General features: G+C 37.4%; 1 protein-coding gene across 2 annotated transcripts in view; it reads right to left on the reverse strand.

The window, feature by feature from the left end:
- The window catches only part of ZCCHC11 (zinc finger CCHC-type containing 11), a 43919-nt gene that overhangs the window by 12969 nt on the left and 6790 nt on the right, over positions 1-24160 (reverse strand). For both annotated transcript variants that reach the window (XM_017805523.1, XM_017805521.1), the window contains exons 2-20: positions 22192-22867; positions 20366-20529; positions 17017-17133; positions 14824-15001; positions 12682-12770; positions 11478-11529; positions 10827-10896; positions 9778-9904; positions 9157-9276; positions 8551-8772; positions 8226-8400; positions 6124-6866; positions 5506-5656; positions 4871-4957; positions 3387-3490; positions 2967-3024; positions 2769-2872; positions 2297-2386; positions 617-730 (exon numbers count right to left, since the gene is read on the reverse strand). In XM_017805523.1, coding sequence (XP_017661012.1) covers positions 617-730; positions 2297-2386; positions 2769-2872; positions 2967-3024; positions 3387-3490; positions 4871-4957; positions 5506-5656; positions 6124-6866; positions 8226-8400; positions 8551-8772; positions 9157-9276; positions 9778-9904; positions 10827-10896; positions 11478-11529; positions 12682-12770; positions 14824-15001; positions 17017-17133; positions 20366-20529; positions 22192-22753 — 3327 coding nt within the window. In that variant the 5' untranslated portion in view covers positions 22754-22867. The remainder of the gene's footprint in view (positions 1-616; positions 731-2296; positions 2387-2768; positions 2873-2966; positions 3025-3386; positions 3491-4870; positions 4958-5505; positions 5657-6123; positions 6867-8225; positions 8401-8550; positions 8773-9156; positions 9277-9777; positions 9905-10826; positions 10897-11477; positions 11530-12681; positions 12771-14823; positions 15002-17016; positions 17134-20365; positions 20530-22191; positions 22868-24160) is intronic.

Below are 24160 nucleotides of genomic sequence, written 5' to 3' on the forward strand. Positions count from 1 at the left end.
AATTTTCAGACGTGCTTGGGAGTTCCAGTATGTCTCCAGGAAGAGGCAGAGAGCTGTCTAATTTTAATTTTCCCCACCCATACAATGGAGGTACAGAACGTTATTTTCTTTATAAAGTTTCCTGGCACACATGAAATATTACCTCTAAAGTTGTACCAAAGGTCAATTATATTTTTTTTACCCCTTACCAAATAATAAAACAAACTTTTTCTCTTACAGATAAAGTGTTGAGCAATAAATAATGCTTCTGACAATAATTGGTTGAAGAGCTGGACTCACATTTCAGGAGCATCTGGTGCAGTCTCACAATTACAATTCCCTTCTCTCCTTACCACCTGCCAATTTTTTTCTATCCTGTTCAGCATATAAATATCATCATAAGACTAAAATCCCAGAGTAAATGTAACAGTAGAACTTAGGCCCAACAGATCTCCAAATTTGATCTAATTTTCTCAGTAAGTTTTACCAACTAAAACCAAGTGGGAGTTAAGAAGCTGCTAATTTGAAGGGCCCCATATTTCCTTCAACCCCCCTGATCCTAAAAGCCCAGACTTCTCATATTTGGCTTGAAGAAAAGGTGCATCTATTTTCACAGCTTCATACTCTGCAAACCTACCTCCTGAAGAACTGGAATAACTGGTGGGTTTCTCTGCTGTAGGAAGTACAAAACCATAAGGATGTAGGCATAGGAGGACAGACTCCCACGGGATGCATCACCAATATCGCAGCGCTGCGAAAACACATTGCAAACAAAACACTGAATTCACATTTTATTATTCCAGACTAACAACTATGTCAGAGAGCAAACAGAAACCCCACCAGTAACAGCAAATACATTCACCTCATAACTAAAAATTGGTTTATGAAGCCTGAAAAATAAATGCTCTCTAGAGTCAACTGCCATCTGGCAAATCCACAGCATAACTGACTAACATAACAACAGAAAAGCTTCTCTTAGCCAAAATAATTTTTTTTTTAATTATAATGTGCCAAATTGAAAAAAAACAAATCAAAACCCCCAAAACAGAAATCCCAGGTTTCGACACTGTAAAATTTAATTTTGCTAAACTCATGTTACTCAAGCTGTTTCTATGATTCCTTACTTTGGTTCCCCTTTCCCTTTTTTAAAAAAAATAATCAACTAATAGGCAAGTATTTCCATGTTGTGCTGGCAACTTAGGCAATAGGTGGCATTTTGCAAGCATATAAACACATCCCTAATGAACCACAGTCCAGCCTGCACAACACTGTGGAACAAACAGTCCTGCCAATGGCAGGGGTTGAAACTAGAGGAGCTTTAAGGTCCCTTCCAACCCAAACCACTCTATGACCCTCTGATCATGGAATTACCTTACTATGCTTGAGGATCTTATTACAGTATAACCTTTCCACAGCACCTGCATCTAAGATATCCTTTGTTTCATGCCTGTGTCATAACAAACAACACATTTTTAACCTCCTAGGTCTGGAAAAAACAGGGATTCACAAATTACTTTCACATTAACAGCAGCAGTGACAGCTGTTCCTGGTTTTTCTGCCAGTGCAAGCAGAGGAGGAAGCATTTTGCATATACATTCAGGAGTGTAAATCCCACAACTTGGAAATTCGATCTTCACAGTAAAATTTTTAGAATGTACACAACAGTATGCAAGGTTACTAAAAAAGGTAAGACTCATTATTATCAACACAAGGCATTTTTAATCTGGACACAGAAGAGACATGGCAATATTGTGCCCTACTGTGACCACACCAAGACAACAATCACTCCTTGTCTTGGTGACAGAACAATGAACATGTCCATTGCATTCTGGCACAAAGTTATTTTATTCATCTTGAGGTATTTTATTACATGAACTTCTGGTAGCATGATGCACTCTCCATAAGCCATTTTAGATTTGCCCCAGTTCACTAAGCTTTCTTTGGATGTATCTGGGGAGTGTATTTAATAGTGCAGCTTGAATAAAAAGCAACACCAAGTTTCAACTAGAACATCATAACAAAAGATGCAGCAGATTTGGTATTTGGTATTTCCAAACTCTTAAAGTCAGGTGTATGTCCTAAGCATATCTAGTAGAGATTCAGGCATTCATCCATCACCCCTTACCTATCTACTCTTGACTTTTACATCAAGTAAAATAAGGCAAGTACACCAGAAGAAAGCGGCAGTAATCCCTGGGCTTGTCCCAGATATGGACACAGCATTCTACTGTCTCCTTTTCAGTTGGTATTAGTAAAAGGCAAACTCAGTAGCAGGAAAACCTGTGTTACACAAATAAGTACTTTCTTTTTCTATTACCTTCGCAAAAACTTTCATTGTGTAGCCCAGATATTGCACTCTAGGGTCAATAGCTGCATATGTAGCCAGCATCCTTGTGTTATGCTGTGCCTGGAAGAAGGAAAAGTAAAATCAAACTGGTGGGAATGTGAGTCATTACAGAAGAAATTGTGCAATTTTGCTGTGCTGGGTGAAAGCTGGAAGGAGTTGTACTATTCCTGCTGGCAGACAGGTCATAGGGGATGTGGCACTAACAGCTTTCAGAAGCATCCACAGAAGAAGGCTTTCTGTGCCATGACCTGCTCTGCCATCAGGTCATACTTGGTTGGGCTGAGGGTGTGGGCCACTGAATTTAAATAATGCAGGAAAAAAACCCAAACACACAAAATCATTTTCATTCTGATTTCAAAATTATTCCCTTGAATGACTGTTTGAGGGAGGTAGAAAGAATGAAAAAGCTTTCTTTGAACACAAAAGCCAAGCAGATGCTCACCAGTGTATTGTACAAACTGATATCTCCTTCTAAGCCACTCCGTCTGTGTTCAAACTTTACTATAGGCACTTTGGCTGTTGTTATAGGCAAGATGTTCCTCAGACCTGGGGAAGCAACACTTTAGTACATAAAACATTTCCATTAACTACATTTATAGTAAATCTACCTACAAAACAAGTAATATTTTAAAGCACCTACCTGGATGCTTCTTAAGAACTTTTGCCAAACCTTCTATTATTTCTTTACAGTTTAATTTCTAGGAAGAAGAAATATCACAGCTTCAGATATTAAAACATGGATCCTATTCCAACAAGCACATTTACTATGACATATATTTCAAAGAGGAGAATCTATGTACTGGCAATAAGCAAGCACATGGATTTAAGTAAACTGGTGACTCTATGCTCTATGTGGAGATCTTCAGTACACTAGCTGTGTGTCTATAGGACATTAAAGTAAAACAGGCTGTATCTTGCTTCAATTGTGCAGAGTGCAACAAACTAATGTGCTACTAGCAAATCCTACCTTTTCTGTGGTCAGAAATCTAAACTGAATTAAAAAATCTTAAAGAATTCTTGAATTTAAAATAGCAGAGTTCATCAATTTCAAAACTCTTACCTCTGCATTTTCATGGCCTTCCAGTGTCATGCAGATATCGAGATCACTGTCCCGAAATCCAAACCCATTCTTTGAGGAGCCAAATAAGCAAAGCCTGGCTTTGTCTAATCAAAAGTATACACAAAGAAAGGTAAATTCTATTACAGCTTAATGGTTAAGTGCTTACTATGCAATATTTCTTAACTGCAATGTGCAGGTGCCCCTAAAAATGAGCATTAAGAGAGAGCTTCCAATGTCACTTCAAAGACCTCAGCTTTGATAAAGGAGGAAGCATAATACTTCAAAAATTATTTACAGAAAGTAAGGCAGGATAAAGCCCATGTAATTTTTTATGACTGAGGTGTATTACAGAGTTACTATAATCCTTAAATGATACCTCTAAACGTGGTGCAATGTATGTGACAGCACTTTGCTGTTTTAAACAAATCAAAATAATGTGCAAACCCAGTCACCAGTACAGCTTCATTCCATAGATAAGACAGAGCTACTCTTAAGGCAGCCCAAGTAAAATTTCCAGTTCCACTCATACTCTTTCTAGGTTGTATATTTTTCCTGTGCCAAGGTAAATTTGGTCAACCAGTAAGTTTTTGTAATCATAACATACTCTTAAAGAAACAAGCAGTAAGATTACTATACTTTATGGAACATTCTTTCCCAATTTCTTTGTTTACAACACAGTATTACAGTGTCTTTTCAGTCTTGTAAAGGAAAGGAAAATTATGTAGTTAAGAGGAATTCCTTCCTAACAGCAAAGAATACATTTTTCTGTTCAACTGAAACCAATGCTAGGAAAATATATCTAACACCTATTCAAAGCTTTTTTCCTAACCTTTAATAGAATTGGAAACCTTAAGTCTTTCAAGGTTTTGTATGAGGTCTCAATCCTCAGCTGCTGCCAGTAAGTGGAGGCACAGCCAGTGGATGGAAGTGGAATTCACAATTCCTTGATGACAGGCCAAATACACAGAATAGATGGCCTTCCCCAGACTGGAATTCAGGACACATGGGTTTGGTACCGGGCTCTAGCACTGTTTTACACCACCTACAAAAAAATCACTTTGCACCTCTGTGCTCTGACCGCCATCACTGTAGCAAGACACCTTTGCCTGTTTTATAAAAGGGATGTGAAGATAAACTCATTAAGAGTTCTAAGACACTTAAACACTGGTGACTAAGCAACAACAGCCCTTGGCCCACGACCAAAGGTAGCACTAAACCCAACCAAACTTTCTTTTTGTCCTGACTGCAACAGTCCTGTGTCTGCATTACTACTCTGGCAGCTCTTCCTCCACTCTGGGGACATTTCCATGGAACAGCATGAAGGGATGTTCAGTGTCAAGTCTGCAAGATAGCTTTCCATACAGAGGGAAAAGAGATGCCACTGCTTAAAGCAAGGAAAATAAAATGATACAATCATATCTTCATGCTCCGGACACCATGACTGAAGAAAGCATTACCAAGAATCTCTACCTACTGTTACATACCATTGTACTCTTTTCGAATGAATCTTTCCAAACTTGCCAGTATTTGTTCTCTGTTCTGTTGCTCAGATAAAGGAGGGGATAATTCATCTAAATAAAAATAAGTTAAAACACAGTCAGATGTGAAACTCAACTACCTCTAAAGTCTCTTTCAGCTAATTAAAAGATTGGGATTTTTTTCTGTTATGTTTACTTTCCTTAAATATGTGTTTTTCTTTTTATATCATTAGAGTCTTCAGGGTTTTATTTCAAGATATCGGATTTCATTGCAGTTATTCAAACACAGAGTGGTCTGGTGGGCAGCTGGTATCCAGCCAAGGTTAACCACCACAGCACCCAAAAGGGCCTTTTCCCAAAAGACACCACAGAATTTGAACAAGCACAAAAACCAGTAACTTTCACAGATCCTGTGAGAAATCCCACATAACATTAGTTTTTCAAATCTGTTACAAGGTATCACAGCCAGGAATTATATGAAAATTAAAATACTGATCAATTTGTAGACTAGGACACCTGGAAGAGTTTCTCCCTACTGAATTATAAATAATTGTAAATAAGTAATTTAGTCATACAGTTTTTATCTTTTCCAGGTTACAGATCACAGCATACAGTGGAGTACAAACACTTCCTGAACTTACCAAAACATCTTTTACACACTATATCAAGTATTTCCCGAAATCTGTCTGTCATTGGTGGTAGTGGTTTCAGATCAATTTTCTTGAAATCCTCTGGGCAGTCATTTTTGGAATGTCCATCCCGTTTGCAGATGCTGCATACTATAGTTGGTGGCTTTTGGGGGAAAAAGCACACAAATGCATTTTTTTACTCCTAAGATAGTTCAGCAGACCGAACAATTCCAAGCAACCAAGAACATTTAACATGAACAACAACAAAGCCTCTGGAAAGAACAGAAGACCCCTCAGTAGGCTGCATTAAGATCTCACAGTGCCTAAAAGCACCTCGAAATTCTATAAGTAAGCAGGAGAGGAAAGGGGAAAATAACCCACAAAACAATCAAAAAATAAACCCCATGATCTGTGTGTGTGTAAACCGAAAAGCTTTGCATAAGATGGGGGCAACAGACCACCTGGCCCAAATGGGGCACAGGTTGGTGTTTTGCAGTCCTGAATAACAGGTTCTCTACAAGGGCCATTCCCAACACAGACTGAAACAACCCTCCCGCCATCCACCCACCCGCCCACAGTCGGAGCGATTTAAAAGTCACACCCCCCTGCCCCACGGCCAGCACTGCTTACCTTTCCTGAAGTAAAAATAAACTTATCAAACACATAATGCATTTCTTCTGGGGAGAGTCTGCCTTCATCTTTGAGATCCTGGGGTTCCCCCCCTGCTGTGCAGGGGGGCGAGGTAGCTGGTGTGCCAGTGCACTTCGCCTGCGGAGACGCCTCCGGGCCCGAGCTCTGCCTGCTCTCGGCGTCAGAGAAGTCATTGCTTGAGTTGGTGTCCTCAGGCTGATGTTCACTGCAGTTACAGTGGGGGCTGAGCTCACCTTCAGTTACACAAACTGAGATTTCTAAATCATCCCTCTCTTCTGGTGATTTTTGCTTTAATTCACAGCATTCGTTAGAAATAAGGGATAAAGCTTCTTCTTTGTCTTCATCGTAACTAGAGTCCAATGCTGGAAGGAGCAAAGAGTCCATGTCCTTGGAAGTACAACTTTTGGCTACAGCTTCTACCACTTGATTACATTCAACTTCATTCTCTGGTATGTTACATCCACTTCCTATATTTTGTTTATCTACAACATTTTCCTCTTGTGGAAGGCAACAGTTTGCTACAGGCTCTTCAGATCTTGTGGATTTCTTATTATTAATTTTCCCTTTTTCTTTTTTCTTGGTATCTGGCTTGGATTTAATCCCATCTTTACCTTGTGGACATGCAAAATATTTATATGCTGTCCTAAATCTCTCCAGGATGTACTCAAATACCATCTGGCTATTTAGACTTCGTGCAACATTCCTCTTAAGTGCAAAAGGATCTAGGAAGAAAAGAAAAAAGAAAAATTTCACTAGTAATCTTTAACTTTTACATTTCACAAAGTAGCTGAAATCCCTAAATTATTATATAGCAGTTAAAAAGAACAAAACTGCATATAAAGAACAAAACAGAACTGTTTTGGATATACTTAAGAGAATGTGAGGCCCACAAGTTTTTTTTTAGAATCCTTCCATACAAAACACACTCATGTGCAGCCATGAATGGCTGACTATCATAAACCATTATAAATAATGTTATTTTAAAAGAAAACCAAGGGTATATTGTACCATTATAGTATGAGCAATTTCTAAACTAGAAATTAAAATGAACATATGAAGACAAAATAAAAACAGGTCTGCTAGAATCTTTCTTTGTCCACTGAAGAAGGATTTGCATTTCCCTTAAGAAATTAATTTGTCTAAGTTTAACATTAAAGTTATAAGGATTACATGAACCAACCTCACCAGGTTTCATTCCTAGTCCTTCCTAGTGATTTCTAGATCAAACATGTTTTCCAAGCAAAAAGAGCACCTGCATAGTTGCTATAAGTTTGCCTGGGAAGATAGTACCAAACTGAGATTCTGTCACTTCGTAACTTCAGCTACAAACTTAACATTAAAAAGTCAAAAATGAAAAATTAAAAACCATAAAGCAAACAAAAACAACACAAAGAGACCAACAACAGCAGGTGTGAGAACCAGAATGTAATCTGGGTTTTTTTGAAATTATTTCCTGTTTCTTCCTCAATTTGTCCTGTCATTTCCATCCCACATGTTGAACAAACACTACTCTAATTTCACTAAACTCTAACTAAAAGTGATTGAGGAAAAGAATTAGGAGAGGAAATTAAAGTCACAGGAGCGATCTCAAGACCCACTACTCAACGTACGCCTCAACAATTCCTTGCTTGTTTTTCTCTGTTTTAGTTTTCCTTCTCACTCTTCTTGTACCTTATTGACTCATCCTTCAATGCACCTTTAGTACCTCATTCTCTGTCTGTATGATTCTCTTTGTCCTCTCCATCGCCTCAAGTGTTACAGATAAGCCACTTCAGCAACATCTCTAGAAAGTGTTCAAAAGTCGTTATTTATGCTTTTATAAAAGTATCACCTTACATGGTTTCTTAACCTTCCTCAAATATCCAATTTCTCTGTTCTTAAGGCCAATTCAGAATGCCATGCATTGCTCTGTGACTTGTTTTTTTAACAGGGAAAACTTGTCTTTAAACAAACTAAGTAGCTGACAAAATATATATTAAAAAAAAACTTATTGTCCAGACTTCTTGAAACAGACTGATAAGTGCTAGGTAAATACAGAGGATAATGCAGGATGAATACAGAAGCAGAAAGGATGATCCTACCTTCAATGGCTATTCGCCTTTTAGGCCAGTTTTTATTCTCTCTGGTTAAGAGCTCCTGTACCCGTATGCTGATGACATATTCCTCCAAAGCAAATTCCAGTGTGTAAAACTTCAAAAGTTCCAACCACAGTTGCCCCAGTGAAACTTGGTGAGGGGTTTTGAGTGCTAAGAGAGACTGAAAAACATGGACAAGAATGCTCAGCTTCAATAAGAAATTAATATTCCCCTTTTTTTCCCTGGTTCCACCCAATATCAATGTTTCAAGATGAAAACACAGGGATAAGAGGTAGCAAATGTTTTTCAATGAAATAAAGCCATGACTTACAATCCCTTGTTTCTCCTTTCCATTACTTTGGTTGTCCACTTCTGAGCTTGTTGCCTTCTTGCCACCACCTTTTTGTTGTTCAACTTTAGCTTTACTTTCTGCTCCAACTGAGTTTTTTGCTGCACCGTTTGTTGGGGGTTTGTACTCCCACCTTACAAACTCATCATCTTCTACACCCTTCAGCTGGTGGTCATCTGGCCTCTTGGAATCAAAGCCTTCAATCTAACAACAATTAAAGTGGCTCTGAAACAAGACTGTATGTAATACATACAACCAAACATTTTCACCAAAGGTAACACTGACAATTGTGGTATTTATACCCCTCAAGAGTAACTGGTGTCAGAGGAATAAATTCAGAAATCTATAGAAGAAAATAATTGCCTTTTGTCTAAAATACAGAATGACACAATTGCAGAGCCTACAGCAATTGCCTTTTTAAAAAAGTCTTAAGAATCATCAAACATCATCTTTGTGAGGATTAATTACCAATGCATTTTATTTACAATTTCTTTGGCAATCAAATACTGTACATTTTATGAGCTTGCAGAACACAGAGATGTTGTCAACAAGTTAACAATAAGGTCACTATATCACCAAATCACTTACCCAATTGCCCAAATAGGATGGTAAAATACGTGGTTTTCTTTGTTGAAGAAAAAATATCACCATTAAGGCAAAGGAATATGAGGGAATGCCACCTTCAGCCTGACAGTCAATGTGGCAGAGCTGTAAGAGAATAAATAATTACATCTCTGATGTAAAACCAGCATTTTAATTTATGATCTATTATAAAAGGACAAATACTAAAGAAATGTGAGAAACAGAGTGAAACAGAAAATCCTGTCTCTCAGGAACTGCAGTCGCCATGCCACGCCACAAAATAAAAACTACATTCATACAGTGTATTCATACAGTGCCTTAAGTTATACTATTTTATTATACATTATTTTCTTCAGATACACCACATTTTGTGATTGTGGGACATATTTATGCTTCTAATTTCTGTCATGCTTCTAATTCCAGCTATCAGGTACGTGTTGCTGTGCGGCAGCACCTCTCGTAGGGAGATGGGGTGAACTACTGTCATCAAGTATTTCCTACAGACATATTCATGTGACTTATACATTATACTTACACATATTCATCTGGTTTATACATTGCATTGTGTGCAGTACTTAAAGAGAAGAAATGACCATTATAAGCACTGAGGATAATTAAATAACTTACTCTAGCCCAGTAGCGGAAAGCCAAAACCAAAGGAATAAGGACAGGCTCCAGTTTTCCAAGTGCAGCCAGCAGGTCAGTTGTAAGGCAAGCCACATCATTTCTAGCACTTACTTTACATGTCAAACCACTGGAATTACAAACATAAAACAGATAGAGGGTTATCACTCTGTGGATACAGATGATGCCTGGGGCACAGGGGAAGGTGGGGCATCACACCCACCATAACAAAAACATGAGTCAGCGTCTCCCTATGCAAGAACCCGAATTTTTGAAACAAAACCTACAGAACATAGTTACATTTTCTTTACTACTAACTCATTTAGAACTTACAGAAGTTAATTATAGCTAAAAATATAAAACAGCATTAAGAATTTGCTCTAAGTTCTGCCATTACTTAACTGTGCTATCTTCCACAATTCAACCTTCAAGTATATTGTCTACATTCCAAACACTGAAACAAATAAATAAATACTCCAGACTTGCTGCATATTAAGAGTTGGTTAAGTCCACAAAACAGCTCTCTAAAAACTTTCTTTTTGCTTCTCAGAATAATTATTTCTATCCTCTTACAAACACAGGAAAAGATATGTCCACCCTTGTTGCCTTTACTTCCCCAGAGTTTCAACCAGTACCTCCAGCCAGTCAAGCAATCCTGTTTCATTTTGGAGGTTGCTGCTTCTTAGGAATTTACTGAAACTATCAGATGATGTGTCCTTTCTGGCAATGTGGATCTTATAAAATGTTTTTAAAGCCTTGGCTTAAACTGCTGGCAGCAATTTTAAATAACAACTGAAAACCATTCCACTTTTCCCCTAGTTAACTCAAAGTAGAACACTATTTTCAGACTCCTACAACTGAGTTTTATGGAGCACAAAAACAAAGGTAGCTTTCTTTCTAGATTACATTTTCAGGTATGAGCAATTCCCTTTTAACAGCAATGTCAGCTCAATGTTACAGCAACAGTTCTTGTCAGCAGTGCAGGCAACAGCTGCTGTGAGGAGTAGAGTAGAAACAGTATCTCCTTAACACTCCTTTTCAGTGACACATACCTTTTAACATCTTTGCAAAAGACAACAGGAACTTTGGCATGAAAATCTGACTCCACATCTGAGTAGACAGCTAAGCAAGGAGAAAAAACAACATTTTGCTTCAAAGTTTTTTACAATTTTCCCAATTCTGTTTTTAAAACTATTATATTTATACCACGATTTTTCAGAAGTGCTGCACAGCTAACCAGTAAGCAATATTTTCTGGTTACTTTTGATGCTCACCACCAGTATCAAACAGCCAGGCTGTGTTCCTGACAGAACAATGAGGTTACAAGTTCCAGAAGGCTTGTAAAAATTCTCACTCATGTTCACATGCAAGTGGAAAGCAGCTTTTGAGTTTACTGCTGAAAATTTCTTCTACAAAAAGTTAAACACTACAGAAAGTTTTTTATCTGGCATCTAACACTACTGCCTACTGCCATAACTTCTGGCAATCTGAACTGGACTAACTGGGCTGCCATTCTCTTGCTGCAGCTTCTCATCTCAGTCACACAAGCACTGGTATTAATAAAAATCACATTCATAAAAACAGCTCAGACACTTTGCTTGAAAACTAATCCATCTTTTTAAGTTTACAGAAAAATTAAGCATAAAAACATCCAAGCAGCAGATGGAATGTTAAATAGAAATGAGATGCAACTAAAAACTCACCACTGTTCTTCAAGATCTCAAGCACCTGGATCAGAACATCTGGCTGACTCATCTACAAAATCAGAGCAGGTTCCATTATTCAGACTAACCTATTTTATTTTACACTTTATTTAAAACTACTTGGGTGGCATAATTAGTAACTCTATGTTCTTTCATAAAAGTGAAATCAGGTGTCAGTATTAATGAAAAAATTGATTGTATCTGTCTGCACCATGAAAACAGATACTAATAAACATATCGGCCAGCTTTTTACCAGCCTACATCTTTTCTAGTCAACACTTCTGTTCCAGTTTGTATTAACAGACTCTATAAAGTTAAAACAAAACACTTGCCATATATTCAACTATTTCAATGTCAACATATGCCACTAGAAATGCACAGCTACACAGAATTTAATGTCAGTGCTTTCCCAAGGGTTTTTAAAGGTTATGATTTTTAAGCGTGTTTTCTTTTCTCCACAGAAATCAACTTAAGTGGTGTTTCAAAGATAAGCATAAATAGATCAAAGAAAGGCTAAAAAATTAGCACCACCTTTGAGCTTTTGTGAAAAAGTGACATGGCACACTCCACATGCAACTGTTTGAAAAAGGGCTCAGTTCTGCTTCCTGACTGCAGGATCATATCAAGACGCCCTAAGTATGACCCCAGACAGGTACCTGGAATTTCACTGTAACATGTACAGTCAAAAAAAGGGCAAGTTCAGCAGCTGTGCCTCTAACAAGAACATGCTGCTAATATCATATACTAAACATGAACCAACAGCTTCAGTATTTAAAGGTAAATTATACTGGTCTGCAGGAATTTTAACCTGTACTTTAACCTGTAAATTGGGATGTGGTATTTAATTGCAAGTGACTAAATCGTAAAAGGAAAAAATGTCATTTCTAGCCCCAACTTTAAAAGGGGGGGAAATCAATGCCTACAAGATTTTACAGTCTGAATCATGAGCACATGAAAGCACATTTATCCAGAGTCAACTATTTTCATATTGCTTCAATGCTTATTCAAAAATTTAGAAAAAGGCTAGCATAAGATTGTCCAGAAAAAAACAACCCAAGAATTATCCATAGCACAGCTGACACCAAATCAAAGATTAGATGCTTTATGATGCCCCCAAGAAGATAAAGGCAATGGAGTTGAAATAAATGTTGATGACCTTGATCTAAAAAACAGTCTTAGTTAATACAAGATAATATCTACACACCTTAGGGGGGAATTTGATATCGATGTTCACATCGCTGCTCTTAAAAGCGAATCTGGTTAAACAGGAGCCATACATCCTCAGGGAGCAGTCTGCAGAGAGAGAAACAATTATTGAACAGCTAGTAAATACATTTTTCTTTAGTGGATGATGCATACTTTGCTTTTGATACTGCAGCTCACAAGTGGCACTCCCAGATTAATGAACACTGAACCCCTTTCTCTGCCCTGGGAAGGTCAGTCATTTCCATGACACAGCATCACAGGAGAACAAATCATTCAAACGTTCAATTACACGTCCAACAGTTTCCAAGTTGTTTTAAAGGGTTTTTTGCAACAGTTCTGTTTGTTTTTAATATAAAACTACATATGAAATAGTAATAACTGTCCCTGTCTCAGTGCAGGATTTTTTATAAAAGCTTCTGTTAACTCTAGCTCGATTCCTCTGCAGCACTCAGCCAATTCTAAAATTCTGTCCATCTCATCAGCAAGTTCCTATGCACAACTCATTATGTACCATGCACATAAAACATAACTTCAGTATAATCCCAGGCAGAGTCCAGGATCCAATCAGTGAGTTTGGAGTTAATACAGTTACCTACAAAGGTGCAGAACAAATCTGAACCAATTAGGAATAATATAAGCAATGTCATTCCACTCCATAAACAATAACTTATCCCACTTCATGATACAATTTTTGGAGATGAAAACTTTCCTGTAATATCTATTAGGGTCTCACATATTTAAAACAGCTGAAAATTGAGACTGTTCTCAATCCCTTCCAAATCCAACACCTGTTCAAGCAGGGTCACCTAGAGCAGGTTGCCCACAAATGTGTCCAGCTGGGTTTTGAAAATCTTCAAGGATGGAGAGTCTGCAATCTCTCCAGGCAACCTGTGCCAGTGTTCAATCAGCCTCACAGCAGAAAGGGTTTCTTGTATTTTTTCTTAGGACCTTTATGTGTGTTTTGACTAAACTCTCTCAATCAGAAAATTATTCTTAACAGAAAAAATAAATCTTACACATATATAGCTTCAAACAAACCTATTTTTCACTACTTAGAAACCAGTCCTCTCAAAATGAATGTCTGTATGGTTAATAATAATGATTTGAAGTTATTTACAACAGCTTTTCATAGTAGTAACAATTTTTGCATAGTTCTAATGTGAGCTCAAGAGAAAATCATGCCAGAGCATTCCGTGTTTTCTACACTGTTTATTTATTCAGTTTTTCCCAATTTACAACTTAGGAAAACACATTCACTAAAATACAGCTGGCTCTGTAAAGGAGAAAAACAAACTGTCATTTACTATTACAGACTCCCCTTCCACTACTCCTACACCTCCACAGAAGCTCATCAGTCCAAACAAGTCAGCCAGACAAGCAACAATAAAATAATAGTTTTTCCTTAGTACTTATGTTAAAATGCTATGTAAAAAAAGCTTTGTCTTATCCTAATATACTATCAGTGGGAAACTCAATAGCATGTTGGAACAGAAGTTTGCACCAGAAGCCACATTTACAGAGCAAACAGATCAGCAAAGCTCCACCCTACAAGCCCCTGTTCTATTCAGCACTTCATATTCAAGAAAATCTATTTAACAGAGCGCCTAAAGGTATTTATAAAATACCTTTAGGTATTTATAAAATAAAAGGACAGTATAGAACAATATTCAGTTTCAATATAAATGAAATAAGAAGTCTGAAAACTTTTTTTGGCAATGAGATTAATATTTTCTTCTGTTCAGATGAACTAAACACCAAAACACTGTTACCATAATGTCAACATCACTACAGCTCCAAAAATCTGCTCTCAAAGTCTCAGTCTGTTAACAGGAGATGATGGGAAATCAATGCAAAGAAGTAAATGTCAAATATTATCTTCTTTTTGTATGATCTCACCACTCTAAAGAGGATCAATATTTTTAATGAATACATATTAGAGAAAAGGACAAATAAGCACAGTCATATTTTCCTCTTTTTGTATGTTTTTTAATTCCTTTAAAATCAACTGCATATATTAATAGTGTATAATATCAAGATAATTTAACCCCAAATTCATTGATTCACCATTAATGAAGGCATCAAAATCTATGTAAAAATAAAGAAAAATTGTCACCTAAAGGAAAGGAAGAACACTGAATACCTGGTAAGGGCTGTTGAATAATTTTCTCCATCTCATTTACGATCTCTTGACGAATTCTGAAGTCCTCATCTGAGATGCCTTGTTCGTGTGCTGCCTCGATGAGGGTAAAACTCAGAGCAGCCAACTGTGCAGAAGAGGGGGGTGGGAGGGCCCGCAGCTCATTTTCCTCTTGCTTTTCCTGTATAATTATTGGATAATAACAGTAATAACTAATATTTGAAGGAAAAAAGGTAATCTCATGCTATTGTATGATATCAGAACATACTGTTTCCTGTTTGTGTTCTCCTATTTACATGGTGTCCTGACCAAAGGCAGGAGCACTGTCCAGCCTAACAAATCCAACAGTGTGGCTCACAGGAATGGCAGCAGATGCTCAGGGTCTAAAATAGAGAGTGGTGTTTCACAGCTGGCAAGTGGGGAGGAAATCTGCTGTATTCCATTCCTGAGCCACATTTTCTGACAGTTCTGAAACAGGATTCATCCAAGAAAATAAAAAGCTGTAATTGTTCCCATATAATAAAAGTAACTGAGCTGCAGAAGTCATACTGATTTCTTCAGAGTGGATTATACTTGAAGGAAAGGTATCAGAGGCAGGAAAAGTATTCCTAGCTCCAAGGAATTTTTATAAGTTCAGTCCCATTGCTGCTTAAACAGCTGGTGCCAGAAAGCACTGGGTTTAGTGCATCTAATCCAACAGCAAGAACAAGTCAGATTCATCAAGTCATTTGGGACTAAGTACAACAACCTCTTGTTTCATAAATTCACCAACTAAATGAAATGTGACTGACAAGAGAAATAAATAATAACCATAACATAAAGCACTAGGAAAACACAGTATAGTATGAAAATGTGTGCTTAGTTCTAAGGCTGCATCTCTCAACTCTTCTGTTCTTATTGGAACAGATTTAGCATAAGAAAGAATATGGGCATTTTTAAAGGGTTTTTTTACATCACTACTTCAGGATTTTGCCTGAGTTGGGAAACCACAGCTGCTGCTGAGCTTATTTGATAGTCTTGTATCTCCTAGAGAGGTACACTGTATTTTATGAAGTAACATTCAGACAGTTACATATGTATCACTATAATGTGGCAGGGACATAAAGCCATTTGGAGACAAGTGTTAAACACTGAAACTGCTCCCTGTGCCCCAGCATTCCATTCAGCAGCACAGAAACCTCACTCCTCAATTCTTATCTCCATGTCCAGATGAGAAGCATGGTAAGAAGGTGTTTTTATAACAAACATGGTTCATTCTTTTTTCCATGACAGTAAGAGAACCAGAATCCTTTACCAGTATCACTGAATACAAAAAGGTTACTTTCTGAGATGTAATGGATTTATGGCATCCAGAGTTTTCCAGGTTATGACTTGCACAAATTATGGAATTAGAGCATTAATAGCAAACAGAAGTATGGTAAGAAATACACAGGAACGAGAGAAAGTAATTCAACTGAAATTTGGGGAATGGTTGTAGGAAGACTAATTTTAACCATTTAAATCACAAAACCCAACACACTGGGAAATTTGTAGCTCTTCATCAGCACTTACAAAAACAGGTTGGCAGGAAAATCTAGGTACCTTTTACTGGATTTCATGCATGTAGCAGTTCTTTTGAGCAAACCACACCACCATGGTGTCTGATAAAGAAATTGCTTTTCTCTTTGTAAACCTTAGAACTGCTTTTCATATTAAACATATTTATAAACCCAAGCAGATGATGAGTGACTCAGGAACTGTCTCCCTCCATCCTGTAACTACTAAACTTCACAAGTCAGACTAAGTAAAAAAAAACAAAACCAAAAAAACCAACATTCCCAACCCACCTCTAGACCCTGGAGATCCTATGACCAATGACATTATTTTTGGAAAAAAACAGAAAAACTAATTCTATTTCTATATAGTACATATATGTCTCACTTAAGTTACCTTGCATTCTGCTACTAAAAGTATGATGAACTGCCCACTACTCAAAGACACTAATTCAGAAGCAGTGACCAAAAATGGTCTTTCCTCTCTGCCTGGACAGATCATCAAGCCCTTGCTCTCAAACAGGAAACAGAAATTTGTGCATCTCTGCTCAGCACAGAAACTTTCACCTAAATGAACGTGACCAAAGAAAACAAACCATATAACAAAAAATCTATTTTTAAAGAAAAAAAAAAGAAAAAATAGCCCAAATTTTATTTAACTTACCATTATATTTTTCTTATGCCGTTTTTCTTTAATATGCTTGTGAGCTCCCTGGATGTTTTCAATGTGAACTAAGCAGAGCTTGCATAGATACTGACAGTTGGTGTATTCTGGGGAACGCTGAGGAAAAAGGGCCAGAGATTAAAAGAAAATGTTTCTCCCAACAGTGCCTGAAAAACTCAATACTTTGAATAATAAACTGCATGTAATACTTTTAAAGTCAAGGTGCTTTGCAAACATTCAGTAATCTTAAAGAAAAAAAACGGCAGAAATGGGATTTTTACTTGTATGGCAAGTGGGGAAAGAAAGGAAAGGAAGCGAGATGACTAAAATATGATACTTCTCAGGACATTTTAGTGAGGGATGATTAAGATTGAAGACTTTATGCTTTCTAAGGCTGACCTAAAGGCCAGTAAACCATTCCCTTGACAGCTCAGGCTGACAATAACAGGATTTAATAAACCCCAGCATTTACCCTCCTTTCTGTGACGAGAGAACAGCAAGTATTCCTCATGTTACCCACTCTTTGTGTGCTGACAGCTGGTGGTGGGCTTTGGCAGCACATCCCCAGCACTCTCTGCAAGGGCTGCAGTCCCATGAAAAAGGGAGCGAGGAGGAACATGACCACTCACTAATGACACTGAAGAAGGTGTGATCTCTGATGCTGTTGCATTTTGATGAATAATCTGGGATGCCCAGAATTGGAGAAACATGCAGAACAAGCACCTTTATGTAGGAGACAGGCTGGGAGAGGTGGAGTACAAATGGGAGAGTGGCCACTGGGGAGACCTGAGTCTGCCAGAAGCTGCCAAACCTCTGGAGATGATGGGGAAGAAGGGAAATCACTGTTCTCAGAGAGTCCAAGAGAGGATGCTGTGTGAGTTTATTCAACCAGGAAACCATTAAGATCTACTAGACTAAAAGGCAGAAAAGGGGAGGTGTTGTTTGCAAATATTTCACTTCACCTGTCTCATCCTGCACTTGTATTTTCTAACCCTATTTTACATTTTCATCTGAATTCTAATACATCCATATTTACCAAAACCAAAAAGTACACTGAAAACAACAGATGTTTAAGCAGTGACATAACAATGAATGAACAGACAACACCACTTTAAGACACGAAAGTGGACCACAGGTCACTTAAACAAATTTTGACTTACTATAAGGAAACCTAAACCACTGTTAAATTTGGGCAGGTTTTTTCACTTAATGAGTTTGACCTTTTGCTTTTGGGAAAAAAAAAAGTCTGATGCTCTCCAAATGCAGAGTAAATATCAATGTAAAATAATAGTGTCATTATGCTTCACTTAGTAAGTCTCTTCATCCTTATTTTCTATGAGACAGATACCCAGTAAGATGAAATTAAATATCCATTCAGAAAACAACCAATAGGCAGTTACACTTGGCTAGCTGGGAAGATTCACATATTTGATACCTGATGACTGAAGTAGTTCAGTAATATTTTACCACTCTTCTATAATAAAATGAGTATCAGCAGTGAAAGTATCTTAAAAGTCTGTGTATTTCTTTACAATATTGATCTGCTGTATTATGTCAATAGATGTTGCCAGAAAGGCTGAATCATGTAACAACTTTTATTTTGCCTTTATTATGAAGACTTTTTTAATCCTCTAGTTATGCTTAACTGCTATGAAAGGGGCATAGCAAGACAAAAACAGCAAGACAAAGAAGTTACAGACTACTACCTGTGTAATATAGATGCATCCAAATAAGACAGGCCTCATGAAATTTGTCCTTGGATATTCAAGGAGCTAATCTATAACAGAGCTAATTGTATTTTAAAGAACTCACAGAGAATGGGAAGGTTCCAGATCACAAGCAAAGAGAAACTTATGAACATCTTTAAAAGGCTAAAGAAGATGAGCCAAGGAATTAGAGACCAGTCAGAAATAGCATTCAGAAAAATACTGCAATAAATTATTAAAAAGCACACAGGGACAAAGGTGACAACCTGACCTGCTCCAAACAAATTGCATTAACCCAAACTTAGGGTTGTTTTTTTAAAAGTGCTTGAAGCAGCAGCAGCAGACATTGTATCTAGAATTTTACAAAGTTTTTGTCACAGTTTCAGTCTCCAAAGGAGACCATAAATACTGTCTAAATAAAGAACAATAAGGTGGCAGCAAAACTGCTCTGAGAACTGTCCTCAGAGCACATACACCTAAAAAAGCATGTGCCAAGAATTTTTCAGCAGAGGTCCTTGTGGGGTCAGAAATATCCACACCTTTTTGAAGACTTGGGAAATGCAACAGAGGGTGTGCTGCCTACAAATGTGAAAGCCACAAACTTGGGAGGGGATACAGAAGATGTAAAATAAGAAAAAAATCAATAATTACAACAAATTAGAGGAATGGAATAAATAAGCTGCCACTAAATAATACCACAGCAAAGTATCATTCCTCCTTAGGTATTGCCAACTGCAAAAAATCCAGGGCTGGGAACACCTGATGGAGCATTTCTGAAGCAAAGGCTCTGGGGACCATTGCTAGTCAAACTACAGGCCAACATCCTACTGCTGCTAAAAAAAGCAAAGATGCTAAACAAAAATGCTGTATTTCAGACAGATGCAGCCAGCTTTCCTCTCTATATGTAAGACTTCAGCTGAAATGGCATGTCCAATTTGATACCAGTTACACAGTGGGTGTCTGCAGAAAAGCAACAAGAATGAACCACTAAAAACCCCCAAGACCAGTGAAAAAAGACAGTCTAAAGAAGGGAAGACTGGAAGAATGGTAAGGATCGTCCAAAGTGCAGGTGATGTGAAAAAGAAGTAATAAACTTATGGTTATTTTCCTAGGACAACATAAGAGGGATTAAAACACTAAAAGATATACTTGAATTAGACATTTAGAAAAACTTCTGGGTTGTTCACACTGACTTGGACATTGTTTCACTGAGGATACTATTAAGAGCAGTTTAGATGAAGATTTGTAAGCACCCATCCCCAATATGGGCCCTGGGGAGAGGCTGATATACTAAAGAGAGCACAAAGTTCTTCTCAATCCTGCATTCTGAGTTCCCAGGGAACCAGACTTTCCAGAAAATCTTATGTAAATAATGGAATTGGAAACCTTTAGGTCTGCAGAGTTAAAAAATCCTGTTCTACAAAGGCTACATGTACCACAAAAGGAGCCAGAAGTTTCCAATCCATATCATCAGCCACAATGACTGACCAGTCAACTACCAGGGATAAATCTTAGTCCATAAAGTGATTCATTATTAAGAAGAAAAGGAGATTGCAGTAGAAATACCACCCAACCAAAACATGGTGATGATAATGAGAGAGGACACACATTTTCTTCTTTATCTGATAAACAACCCAACCTACTTTTTCAAGTCGGGAGATATAATCTCTTTCCAGCCGTTCCTCGGCTTGTTTCAATCCCAGTTGCTGTTCAACTGTCAGATTGGATTCATCAAGAACAGCAGTGGTTTCTAAATAATCTGCTTCCAAAGTATGTTCTTTTGTTGATTCAGAATTCTTGATTTTACCTACAGAAAGAAACAGTTACTTTCTTCAGAATAACTCACAGAGAGGAAAAGTGAAAATTAGGTAAGAGCCAAACACAAATTAGAGCTACATTCCAGGGTTTTTTTCCCAAAGGCTGGTGAAAATCACCTTAAATGTTAGAATCTTTCCAGTATGTTAACCAGTATTTTAGAGAGACTTCAGAGACTAGAGACTGCTACTGAGAGTGCTATCAAAAAGAGTTTAAAAAATGGTAGTTTAATTTTGTGTTTCAGTCATAACTTCACAGTCTCTTATTAGGGCAAGAAAGGAGATTTTTTTTGTCATGCAGAACAGAGTATGCAATACCCTGATGCCCTACTGTAACAGATATAAGAAATATTAGGCATAAAATTATTTTACACAGCACATTTTAAGGGAATAAGTCATAGAACTGCCCTAAAGCCATTCACCCATATGACCTTACAGAGTCAGTCATCAGGCATTTCAGGCCCTCAATTTGGAAGCTGCTGGAGCTGCACCTGAACACACTGTGACACTTCACCACCCACAGCTTTGGAACGCTGCTGCTCCCAAACACAGGTCAGCTCCCAAGGGCCAGTTCCTCCAGATGCCTATGGATTGGTCATAGGCCACTAATCTGCACAAACATCTACATCAAATCACTCCTGTCATTTTTACATAAGCAAAAGTGAGGGCTACTCGTGCTTTGTTCTTTTTTCTTTCCTTTCACATGAGATCTGTGCCCCCAGACCAGAGAGGAATCAAAACTGAATAAGTTTCCAAGTCCTGGTTTCTCAGTGACAGATGGTCCCCACAGTATATGATGGTGGTGGTCTACAAACAGCTGACTGATCACAGGATGCTGCCACTTCAACCTGTTTTGCCTGTTCAATTTTATTAAGACAGTTAAAAAAAATACACACTTTACTATTTTCCTACTATTTCCATACAAGCAACTGCTGTACAGGCAATATTCACAAAATTGCCTGTAGTTGTGGGAAATACTTCAAACAGAAGGTCTGTACTGGTATGGCATATTAGAGATGAAAAATGCATTCTAAAAGAGTGTGACAAATCCTGAACTATGGAATTACCCTGATGAGACAAAGCCTGATCAATATATTTAATTTTGACATTAAAAAATATGTATAAGAATTGCACGCTCATAAGGGTAACTGCTGATGGATGATACATATTCCAGAGCTTCCTAAATCAAAAAGCCATCTGCCAAAACCTATTTTCAACATTTTTAGTAACCAAAAGAGCAAAACAGTCACAGAAAAAATAAGTTTTTTTCCCCTACTTATGATAAAGAATTTTTCTTACTGATTTTTCCCCTCTGAAAAGCAGTAATAACTGGCATTTCCCTAAGCAGCAATGATATTATGAAGGGTTCCCCCTTCATAAGGCACTACGTTCACAAAATTGCCTGAAACCCACACACACTAAGTAGCTTACAAAGATGTTTAGGTCTCAGGCATAAGAAGAAAGGACAGCTATTATCATAATCTCTTGTTCTCCCAGCAAAATGCTTGTATTAACAGTATGTTCTCTCTAAATGCAACCAGCAACTTTCTCTGTGTGAAGAAAATATTCCAACAGAAATATTTCAAAGCCCTTTTCAGCCTGTTCACAAACCCACCAGAAGAAAATGGAATAAAGCAGTGTTAAATAATACTCACTGAAGTCATCAGGCTTATGTTCCATTTTCCTCTGATCTGCAGCAGCCTTACCAGGATCACCAGTCTGATCAACACCAGCCTTCAAAGTAGGAACTCCCAGTGGATTTTCCAGCACCAGTTTCCCTTTCTGTGTAGCTGTTAAGCTTTCCATTCCGACCCCATTCCCTGAAACATGGGAGCCTGGAGCGTTTTCTGCCACTGGTTGGGCTTTTGTCTGTTTCAGGTTTTCCATTGCTGATGATAAATTAGAAAATTTTTTTGCTTTTCCATGACTCCGATCCTGAACGTTTGATCCCATATCTTTAGTTCCAGGAATACAACTATTTACTTTGCATGATTTATTTTCCCCTTGTTTTTCAGAACAAACATCATTTTGTTTACTTTTTTTGCTGCTATTCCCACTTGGAGAACTTCTCCCAACATCCTTCACAGATTTGTCATTCCTATTATGTTTGTAATTTTGATTAGTTGTAACTTTGACAGGTTTGCCTTCCTCACAGACAAGACGGACAGACTTCCTTGGGTCATGATTTCCATTCTTTGAGCTCTTGGCCTCTTCCATTATAGTGAAGACCTGCTTCTCCTGTCTCTTGAGACCACTTGAAGTGCAACTCTTCAGCAATTTGCAGTTGATTTTAAATCCTCTGTGCAGGCAAGGATCGTAGCTGATTGTCTACTGAGGAAATAATGAGAAGACGTTTTTAAATTGAAGGAAAAAATTAAAGCTCTATGTAGACAGCACATTAAATAAACTTCTCTAAGGGAAAGTGTAACTACAAATTATTATAGGAAGCATATTCCCCCCCCCAGGCATAAGTGAATTTTCATAATACATTCGGTACTAAAGTAAAACTCATGAAAATGTTGATCATCTTGATTTGTATTTAAAAAAGGAGGGGATATTAAGAAATGAAAGATGGCAGAACACTGCAAAAAACACTGTGATAAACGTGCCAACAGCTTGCTTTTTTCTTTCCTTCCTATTTCTGGCTTTCTGAACAAAAACAAGAACCGAGATGTCTGCAACTACACTGGAAAAAATTTTAAAAAAAATTAACACATCTAAAAAATCCCACTCAATAAATACGCAGCTCAAATTAGCCACTAGAGAAAACTAATTCTGTTTCCAGCAACCAAGCTCCATTTTATTAACTGATTTCAAAAAGCATTTAGAGACATAACGCAAAGCATTAATAATAAACCTGACTGACCACCTGCACCCACAGATACTCAGCAAACCTTTGACACATACAGCTCTCATCTAAGTTAACTGCCAACAATTAAATGAGATTTTGCTTAGCAAAGAAACCCCACAAATAGTAAATATTTTGTTTAGCTGCAGATTAACTTTACTCATGTAAACCTCAGAGCTTTAGGTGGTGTATAATCATCTGAGCTTTATGTTGGCTGCAGCTCAAAGGCTGTGTTTCTAATGGGAAGTTATGAGTAAGTAGGTCTGTTTGTAAGGAATTACTCTTATTAATATAGAAAACAAAGGGGGAGAATCTGTAACAAGAAATTAGATTTTGTTATAAATAACCTTGAGATAGCAATTAAAAAATTATGAGAATGAAGTATTAGACATAAAAGAAAATAGATTTTGTAAAACTATAGCAAGCGCAGAGTTTCTTTCCTATCCAGCTCATATCTGGGAAGTAAATGAATGATCCATGGAAACATCCAGGTTTTAGAGAACCCATCAAAACAAGTAGCTCATAATTTAGTGAAGAAAAGGAATAAGAGAAAAGTCTATGAATTACAACTATTAAAAGTATCACAACGTACTTCTGTACTTTAATAATAAGAAGCAGAAGGAAGGATCAGACTAAAAAAAAACACAAAACCACCTTTCTGAATATTATCAGTATAAAAGAGAGTAACTTTTTTTCAGGCTATATAATATAGTTACTACCTCTCTCTCACTTTAAAGACACACAAATCAGAAAATACTTCAGGACACAAAGCACGT

This window comes from Lepidothrix coronata, unplaced genomic scaffold (assembly GCF_001604755.1).
Source record: "Lepidothrix coronata isolate B3197 unplaced genomic scaffold, Lepidothrix_coronata-1.0 Scaffold12, whole genome shotgun sequence".
NCBI classification, from domain to species: Eukaryota; Metazoa; Chordata; class Aves; order Passeriformes; family Pipridae; genus Lepidothrix; species Lepidothrix coronata.